This window comes from Besnoitia besnoiti, chromosome XIII (genome assembly GCF_002563875.1).
Source record: "Besnoitia besnoiti strain Bb-Ger1 chromosome XIII, whole genome shotgun sequence".
Lineage (NCBI taxonomy): Eukaryota > Apicomplexa > Conoidasida > Eucoccidiorida > Sarcocystidae > Besnoitia > Besnoitia besnoiti.
In genome coordinates, this window is record NC_042368.1 from 323,321 (window position 1) to 333,122 (window position 9,802).

A 9,802-nucleotide genomic window follows, 5' to 3' on the forward strand; every position below is an offset into this window, starting at 1 on the left:
CCTCGCGCAGTGAGCGCACAACAAGTCCCACCCGCGCGGCCTGCCGTGGTCGGGCGCCTCTCCGGATCGCTTTTGTGCATGTGTCAGTTTCGGCCTGGGTGGATTTTCCCACTATTGTTTCCTTGTCCGCACAGTTTGCTGCGGAAACCGACCCTCTGCCCGTTTCTTAGCAGCTTGTCAGTCAAGAACGTTGTGGTCCGACTTCTCGCTTTCCGCCGTTTTGCCTCTTTGCCGTTCAATCTTGAGTTTTGTAAACGTATAACAACTCGGTATCGGCCTTTTCTCGAGCCCGGACGGAAACCTTCACTTCCATAAAGTGCTTTCCGCCTCGTGCCGTGTGACTTTCCAGTTCCGATGAAGCTGGTGGAGTAACTTATCCAGTGGGCCTCGAATATCTGTCGGCTACTTGGGTTCGGGCGGACCTAGGAGCATTCCCCACACTGGCTCTTAGCGACATCACAGTAGTCTACTCCTGCGTTCGACCCGGCCGTTCAAAAACTCACGGCTTTGCTTTTTTTTGCTCCCACCTGACAAATTTCAGCATTTGCGGAAGAGGACGTGTAGCAAGCCTGTGGGCCATTCGTCGCGGGTTATCCGGAGCTTTGTTGTCTGCTGAACCGAGCCGTTCGCCTTTTTGTATGATCTCCTTTGGCTCCTCTCGGGAGCTCTTTTTGTTTTCGGTGGAAGTTTCCGTCGTCGTAGAGCACTCCGGTGACCGTGTCGGTGAAACGAACGCTCAAAAATGGTGGCGGAGGCACCAGTTGCGCTGTCCTCGTCACCTGCAGAGAAGAGGACTGTTGCCTTGAAGGCATGGAGGGCGTGGCGAAAGGACAATAAGGGCGCGTTGGAGGAGGTGCTGCAGAATCCGGCAGGCTATGCTCTCTACAAGGCTATGAAGGCCTCGGCTGGAGGCACCGTTGCGGAGACCTATCAGCAATGGCTGCAGCAGAACGAGCACTCGAAGCGTTGGTTTGCGTGGCGTCAAGCGTGCCCCGGTCAGCTGCGGGACGTCCTCGCTGATCCGGAGGGCTGGCATCTTTTTTCAACCATGAAACGCGAGAAAGGGCAGCATGTTCCCGAGACGTACGAGGAGTGGCGCGACTTGCCAGAACACAAGGTCGTGGCGAGTCGGCGTAAGTGGTCCTCCTGGCGTCGCGCGCACCCCGGGCCGTTGGTTGCGACGCTCGCCGATCCCGAGGGCTGGGCTCTGTACCGGCAGGTCAAAGTGTCGGACGGAAAAGAAGTCCCGGAGAAGTACGAAGAGTGGGCGGCGCACCCCACTGTCCGGAAGCAGGCAGCCATGGAGGCGTGGACGCAGTGGAGACACGAGCACCCTGGCCAACTCGCCAAGGTCCTCGCAGATCCCGACGGCTGGGCGTTGTACAAAGCCATGGTGGAGTGTGCGGACAAGCGCATCGAGGCGACTTACCAAGAGTGGATGGCGAAGCGCGATTCGGCGCCGACGTCCTGGGCCGTCTGGTCGCGAGCGCACCGCGGGCCGCTCAACGAAGTGTTGAAGGACCCGGTCGGCTGGGCGGCCTTCAAGGCCTTCAACGCCAAGAAGGGCATCACTCTGCCGCAGACTTACGAAGAGTGGGTTCAACTGCCTGAGCAGCAGAAGGGGATCGCCTCCTTCAGGTGGTCGTCCTGGCGCAAGGCGCACAAGGGGCCGTTGGCTGAGGTCCTCGCAGATCCAGAGGGCTGGACGCTGTACGTCGCGATGCTCGAGAAGGGCGGTCACGCCCGCCTCCCGGCTTCGTACGAGGAGTGGCTCGAGTCGTACCGCGCGGGCAAGAGCCCAGCGAGCAGCTCGGCGCAGTGGCGCCAGTGGCGCAAGGCTCACGAAGGTCCCCTCGAGGACGTCCTCAGGGATCCGGAGGGCTGGAAGCTGTACGCTGCGCACATGCAGCGTGGCGGACGTCGCGCGTTCCCGGCGGACTACGCGACCTGGGTCGCCAACCAGCGAGCCGAAGCCAAGTGGGCAGAGTGGCGCGCCGCCCACACCGGCCCGCTGCACCGGGAGTTGGCGGATCCAGAGGGCTGGGAGCTCTTCCGCGTGCGCAGCTCGACGGGAGGCAACGCGGCTTTGCCGGCGACGTATGCGGAGTGGCTGAAGCTTCCCGAGCAGCAGCCGCTGCTGGCTGCTGAGGTCTGGTCCACGTGGCGCCAGGCCCACCCGGGTCCGCTGGCTGAGGCGTTGCAGGCCGACCTGGCGACGGGCTGGGCGCTGTACCAAACCATGGTGCGCGCGACGGGTGTGGAGGTGCCCGAGGCTTTTGCGACCTGGCTGCAGGACTACGGCAAATATGTGAAGGCGACTTGGCAGTCGTGGCGCGACAAGCACCGCGGGCCGCTCCGACGCGTGCTGGCGGATCCGCTCGGCTGGGCGCTCTACAAGGCGATGGTGGAGAGCTCCGGCGCCTCGCTCCAGGCGACCTTCGAGGAGTGGGCGGACAGCAAGGGCCCATCGGGCAGCGGATGGATCAACTGGCGCCGGCAGCACAAGGGCCCGCTGCACGAAGTTCTGCGAGACGTGGAGGGGTGGAATCTGTATCGGGAGAACCTTCTGCGAAAGAACGCCTCCGTCGTGCCGCAAACCTACGAGGACTTCCTGAAGCAACCCGAGCAGCAGAAAGCAGCTGCGACGTCCAAGTGGTCGGCCTGGCGCCGCATTCACAGAGGCCCCCTGGTGACGGTTCTGGCGGACAGCGAGGGCTGGGAGCTGTACGTGAACATGATGGAGAAGGCTGGTCATAAGATCAGCACATCTTACGCCGAGTGGCGCTCGTCCGCGCAGATCCACAGAGGGCGCGCCGCTCGCGAATGGCGAGCGTGGCGGCGGCTGAACAAGGGCCCCCTTGCGACCGTCCTCGCGAATCCCGAAGGCTGGATGCTTTACAAAGCATGGACATCCGGCTCAAACAACCGGTTCTCCGCCGAGACGTACGAGGAGTGGTGCCTCCAGAAAGAGAAGGGACGCGAGTGGCGCGAGTGGCGAGCCAAGCACCCAGGCCAGCTGCGAACGGTTCTCGCGGACGCCGAGGGCTGGGAGCTCTTTAAGAAGTACAATGAAGCTCGAAACCGTCCAGTGCCCGCCAGCTACAGTGAGTGGCTGGAGCAACCGCAGCAGCAGCAGCAAATGGATAAAGACGCGTGGCTCGCCTGGCGCGAAAACCAAGCGGGCAACCTCGCCGAGGTCCTCGCAGATCCGGAGGGATGGAAGCTGTTCCGCAAGATGAAGGAAGCAGCTAAGGAACCCATTCCGGCGTCCTACGCGGAGTGGCTCAAATCTGAGAACGCATCTGTCAATGGTGTCTACAAGGCGTAAGTCTCCGGTTTTTTTGAGTGAGCGGTGCGCCCCACGCAGACAAAAGGTTTGCGTTTTCGGATTTCTGCAGAGACACGCGGGAGCACGGTGTGTCGTGTGTGGCATGGACGACGCACGTAGCTGGAGTCCGGCGTTTTTGTTTTCTGAGAAGAGAAGAAGTGACCACGTGTTGAGAAGAACAAAAGAAACTGGACAACAGGGACGCAATTTGGTCGCGTGCTGCCCATGTCGCTGTGTGTCTTTCGCCCACGTGCCACATTCCTCATCGGACAGGTAGGCTTTTTCCCCGAAGAGCTCTGTGCGTGATCTCTCGCTCTCGCGGATTAAGCCATCGTCACACTTCGTGAAAATCCAGTGTGAATTGCTGAGACTGGCTCTCCAGGACCCGCTGTAGAAGCGGAAATGTCGCTGCTCGCTCTTCCGGTTTAGGTAAAAATCACTGTTGTTTTTCACGGGGTGCCAAGCCAGGTTGTAGGTGAACGGGATGGAGTAAGGCGGGTGCGTCCGCCCGACACTCCCTTTGACTGTTCTTTTCGTTGTCGTTCGAAGTTTCGCAAACAATGTTCCGCCTCTGCAGGCATCCAAATGCGCCTCTTTAAACAGCATGGCGGAGCCTAGCAGCTGTCTCCAGGCAAGCTGTGTTACGTGGAACCCGCTTGTGTCTTCGTTTGAACTTTCGAAGGGGTCCTGAACTTTCGGCAGGGGAGACGTCTCAGCGAACTGAGCGCACCCCCAACAGCTGCTGCGCCTTTTCTCACGCGGTTAAGAAAAAGTGGATTTCCCCGCCATATACATCTCGCTGATACGGGATGCGTTGCCCGCTGTCCAGAATTGCAGAGGAGAATCAAATTTGAGTCAGGAGAGACTACTAGCGAAAGTCAGTCGCGACCTGCATCTCATATCTCGCGCAGCAGACGCTCAAAATTTCGAGACGTGCTGGCGCGTCGTAGGCCTGTTGCTCTCTTCTTAGGAGCGCATCCCGCAAACTACCCGTGCACAGATTAAGCAACATGTGGTGGCATCCGTAAGCATTTCCGTCAAGCCTAGGATGAACTCGACAGGTCAATCGTTCTAGTTTGCGTAAGCGATCTGTGACCGTTCGCAACGGATTCGAAGCGGCGCGCGCGAGCCGCACCGCAGTTCTCCTGGCGATCGCTACTCACTGGCGAATGCCTTGCTGTCTGCACCATAAGGATCAGGCAGAAGCGGAGTTATACGGAAATCGCCTTTGGGAGGGGGAGGGGGAAGTCGTTATGAAGAAGCAGCTGCCGAAACTCGTGGCGTACGAAGTCAGATTTGTGGCAGTTTCGAAAATCGACGGGAAGTGGAGCTGGAAAACCCTATGCCTCTTCTGGGGCCTTTTTTTGCACACCGCCATGCATGCAGAGTCCGCTGCGGCGCTCTGGATGCCTCGAAGAGGCTTGGTGTTGGACCCCCCGCCAGCGGCACATTTTTGCCTCGTGTGGAGCAACTCATTGATCTCTGGTACATGCCGCAGCTGCTTGGTTACGGGAAGTACCTTTCCGTGTTCGATTTTGTGAAGACAGATCGGCCGAATTCTACGCATACTAATGCTGTGAGCTGCCTATTTCCTAAAAATCCGGCAACCGACCGGGCTGCGCGCCTCCTGCCGACATGTTTCACACACACATGCGGCGCCGGCTTGAGAGGTCGAAGTATGCGCACACGGCTCTCCCATGCCCGTCAAAGCACATTTTTCGCAGCTCCAGCACAGCTCAGTTTGCTTTTCGCTTCCGTGAGCCTGTTTCTTGTAGCTATTGACACGAACTGACAGCCGCTGGTGAACCTGCACGGGACGGGGAGACTGCGCACGGGACGGGGAGACTGCCGCCCATTGCTCTAGTTTGGCTACGCCGATCTGGTCTGGGCCTGTGCAGCCTCTTTGAATGGACGGTCAACAGAAAGCAGTTTCTCGCCTTTCTAAAAAGCATTTTTCCTTCGATGAGACCTGAAAGTAGTCATTCCGATTCAGCCTGAATCGCAGAGACTTCCAGCCCTTTACTGTGTTTGACCTGTTACAGCGCAGGATGCGCACAAACCGCCACACCGCGCCGAGATGACCTGAAGAACTAGGCACCACACTGGTGACGGCACTCCCGATTCGAACACCCCGAACCAGGATGGTATAAGGCAGACGGCATGAAAATTACGATTTTGTCTTTTCCCCTGGCGATTTGTTCCGCCTCAGGCGGACGGCAGTCGCAACCACCACCGAGCCGCTCCGCGTGCGCCCACGAGAAAAAGTGAGACAGAGCGGTTCCCCCATATTTCCGCTCTGATGACAACCGAAATTAGCCGACGTTTGAGAGACAGTTCTCATTCGCCGATACGCAAACCCGAAAAACTCCCTGGAGAACGAATTCATGAGTAACGGTAATAGTGCGACCGCGCGCGATCGCCGCTGCCTGCTCCACTGGGCGCTGGAGAGAACTCGTCGAAAGAAGCGATTCCCCCATCCGCGTACGCTGGGAAAAAAAACGAACACCAAATACAGGGTGATCAATAGCCGCGCAGCGCTGCACCCGAAGAGCGCCATGCACCGTGATCATGAAAGAAGCAAGCACGCATCCGGAGCAGCGCACACGAGAATATGTTGTAAATACCCACGATAATCAGACTTCCACTCAATATAGAATGTATACATATGTACATTCTATATTGAGTATATACGTGTACGCATACCAACAGAGTCTGGAGCGGAGAGACTTCTTGCCACACACGGAAGGCGATATGAATTCGAAGCCGAAGTCGCACTGAAGAGGTCTCTTGTCACCAGGTCTACAAGCAGCCGCTGACTGAGTTTCAATCCGCGCATCCTTGAGAGCAAAGCAACGCAGCCTGAACAAGCAGGGGTAGAGTCTGCCAACGTGGATCGCACCCTGCCCTACGGCTTGTCTGCCTATGCAAGCGCACTACAACCGCTGCTCACAAAAGTGAGTGCGGTTTGATGTTTCGCATCTCACGGAGCACCTGGTGCACCTTCCGCATGCCGAAACGCCCAAACCGCACACCTACTTGGCGCTTCGAACGAAGTCATTTCCTCTGCCTTCCAGAACTTCCAGCCTCTCCCTCGCGCCTGCGGACAAACCCTCCGCGCAGAACTGACAGGTGTCCAGCGCCCTTCTCCCCCGTTCCGACAATTGAGGGCAGAGCGAGGCTTGCCACGAGACTGAGGCTGCGCCTGGCGCACACCTGAGGCCGCTGGCTCAGGGATAGAACACTGTGCATCTGGATTCCGGTCAGTCTGTTGAGAGGCACGCGTTGGTGTTCCGCGAACCGCGAACTGCGAATAATCCTTCGCAAGCCTCTAGACAAGTACGCATATGCAATTACACGTGTTAATCAAGATGGAGAGCAACCGGGCTATGACATAGACCGCGCACGCGTGACGCGCCCTGAGTGTGCACTTCGGCCCACGCTTCACGCGCCCCGCCCCAGCGGACGAACGAGCAGGGCAGGTGGCGGCAACGCACGTGTGGCTGAAACCGACTTCGGCGTCCCTGAGGCGCGCCGCGTCTCCCTCTCCATGTGCACTGATAACTAAAATACATAAGCATATATAATATATATACAGTCTAGCATATATATCTATATGTGCTGAGAGTCTGTCTCGGCTGTGGGTGCTTCTGCCGCGGCGCCCTACCACGCTGAGAACGACAGGAATGCTGGTGAGGAGGAGTGCCATGGCGACGAGGTCTGCGACAATGGCCAGGAACAACAAACTGAACGGGCGGGTGTCGTCCTCGACGGAGGCCGACAAGTCAGGTTCGCCGTTTGCCGCTTCGCCAGCCGCTTTTCCTGTCATTCAGCACACCCAGGTCCTGTTTTTGTGCAGAAAAAGGCCGCGCCCCCGTCAGGGAAGGAGACAAAGTAGAGCCCCAGGTAAACCGTCAGTTGAACTGCAGGAAACCCGATGAGGGCCCTAGGGCGATCAGTTGAACCAGAGGCCGCTTGTTTCTATGCCATTGTGCTGGAGGGCCCGTGGGGGGGGAGGGGGGGGGAGCACCGCCTTTGAAGCCGGGTTAAGGGTACCTCTCCGCCGGCTCCTTCTGCAGTCTGCGGCTGCTCAGGAATCAGCCGAAACACTCTCGTCAGCGAGCCGCCCCCGTCCGTCGCTTACCTTCACGTCTGGCGTCTTCTTCTCTCCCGGTCGCGGCTGCATCTGCCAAGATTCCATCGCGAGCCTCTTGCTGCCCAAACGCAGGCGCCAACGGCGGCGATTCGGCGCTCACGCTGTCCTCTTGGATCCCCTCCTCTGCACTGTTCGCGTCCGCGGCGGCAGCCTCCGCAGTCTCCATCGTCTCCCCCGGCACGCCGCTTGTGTCTGCCGCTGAGTCCCTGCCGACATGGGCTCTCCGGAAGGACTGCGCGCGTGCGTTTCCACTCGTTCCAGCCGGAGATTCGCCGCCGTCAACTGGCGCGCGCTGCGAAGCTGAGAAGGACGAATCAGACGCACCGGCCGCACCCAGCGCCTCCGCCGTCGCAGGGGTCAACGAGCTCGGCGACGCGTCCGCCGCCTCGATCTGAGACGCAGAGCCGGTCTTCGCGGCCTGCGAGCCACCAGACCCTCCTTCAGGTGCAGCGAAACTATGATTCAAAGAGGAATCCACAGTCTCCGCTGAAACTGCCTCGACGCCTAGGGTCTCGACGCCAGCTGCCTGGGCACCGGCGAGCGCAGCGTCCACGTTCTCTGCGTCGACTTCCACGGAAGGCATCTCCGCAAGAGGCAGATGCATACCTGAGGAGCTTCGAGAACTGGAGGATGGACTCACGCGCTCTGCGGTTTCGCGAGAGGAAGGGAGGGTGTCATCGAGCGCAGCCACGGGCGGGGCGGAGGCGGTTGCGTGCTGAATGTCAATCGCTTGTCCATCAGGCAGCTCGATATGAGCGTCTATGGCTGCGGAAGCAATCGGGGAAGAACGAAACGCCGCTGCCGGCGTGAGGGGATGTGTAGAGAGGAGAAGCGCGACAAGAAAAAGGAAAAAGAGCGGCTGCGGGATCCGGGTGAGGTGGTGTGCCTGTGAGGGCTCACAGGACCCACGGGACACAGGCGGCCGCATCATCGCGCGGGCACCGCAGACGGCTTAGAAAGGGTTTTCCGAATTCTCTCCTTGACAGCTCCTTCAGGGGCCTCTCGCGGAAAACGCCACACGCCCCATGATTTGCGACTCGGTCACAAAAAGTGAGAAAAAACGCGCGGGGGTGGCGCGTGGTACGCGGGTGCCACCTCAGTGGGACCACGAACTGGACTTATGAGTCATTTCTGGCCTTCAGTTGCTGACGAAAAAGCAAAAAAAAAAGCGGGGCGAGCGCGGGGGTACACGATGATATGCAGGTCGAGGTCGGTGCAGTTGCGCCAAGCTACTCACACGTCCACGGGACCCATGGCTCCTGGTGAGATCAAATGTGGAGAGCTAGAAAGGCGCCGGTCTTTCTCGCATGTGGTTCCCTCTCTAAAACAGAGGCTCCCCGGGTCTTCACGAAGCTCCGCAGGCACAGTCGGTTCGGTACGGGAGCTCAGCAGAGCGAAACAAAGGCAGCATATTTGAGGTCGAGACGTTCACCGCACGTCGAGAGTGCTGGCATGGGCCAGCTACAAGAAACGTCGTAGATCCTGGGCACTCACTATCACGAGAAAGACGCTGCTCTTCCTCTCACGGCCGCAGCCCGAGAAGCGTGGCGTCGTTTGCTCCTCAACACTGCTTCGATCGCAATCGAAGCATCTCTCGTCTCGGGTTGTATCGGCGTGCCGAACACCTAGCAACTTCACGCAGTGCGCGATTCAGATCTCACGCCTAACTCGCGCCGTTTCCTCGCATTGGGAGCTGTTCTGCGCTGCTTTCCAAAATCGTAGGGACCAATTCTGCCTGAACGGCTTTCCTCTGATTTCTATTCAGAGTCCAGTTTCGCTCCCGTCTCCCGCGCCGGCCGAACTGCATGCGCGTGCCGCCCGAGCCGAGTGCGGGGGGCCGCCGTCTGAACCGTTTTTTTCATGTCATGCTGCGTTTTCCCAGAGGAGCCAAACCGAAAAAGTTGGTTTTCCGCGATTCCACTGTCTTTCATGCGTTTGTAAGCCACAAAGAGATCACAGAAGGTACACACTAGGAGTCAAAGAGCAAATGACGCGGAAATCCTCAGCAACTGCGTCCAGTGAGTGTGGAGCCAACGGGTCACGCAGTTAGTAGTACGTGTCGAAACACTTATGTTTTATTCTATAAAGGCAGACTGTAGCGGAATATGTGCGTGAACACCCTTTTTTGGCGGCGGCGAGCTATGGACTGTCGGTTTCGCAAAAGTTATTTTACACCCATGAGTTATTTTACATCCATTAGTGCGGGAGAGCCCGTTCAAGAGGAATTGTAGACCCGAAAGCGTGGAGCGACAACTCGACTCATTTTGCACATCCCAGCTAACAGAGAGTTCCAGAGGAACTGCGATAGCTACGGCAGAACA

General features: G+C 58.6%; 2 protein-coding genes across 2 annotated transcripts; one reads left to right on the forward strand and one right to left on the reverse strand.

The window, feature by feature from the left end:
- Nucleotides 1-742: 742 nt before the first annotated feature.
- Nucleotides 743-3,328, forward strand: BESB_030170 (uncharacterized protein; the record flags this gene model as incomplete). Its single annotated transcript, XM_029361685.1, has 1 exon — nt 743-3,328. One exon carries the CDS (start codon nt 743-745, stop codon nt 3,326-3,328), a length of 2,586 nt encoding a protein of 861 aa, XP_029215152.1.
- Nucleotides 3,329-5,710: 2,382 nt separating this feature from the next.
- On the reverse strand, nt 5,711-8,412 carry BESB_030180 (uncharacterized protein; the record flags this gene model as incomplete). Its single annotated transcript, XM_029361686.1, has 4 exons — nt 5,711-5,814; nt 6,365-6,656; nt 6,993-7,147; nt 7,470-8,412. 4 exons carry the CDS (start codon nt 8,410-8,412, stop codon nt 5,711-5,713), a joined length of 1,494 nt encoding a protein of 497 aa, XP_029215153.1.
- Nucleotides 8,413-9,802: the final 1,390 nt, after the last annotated feature.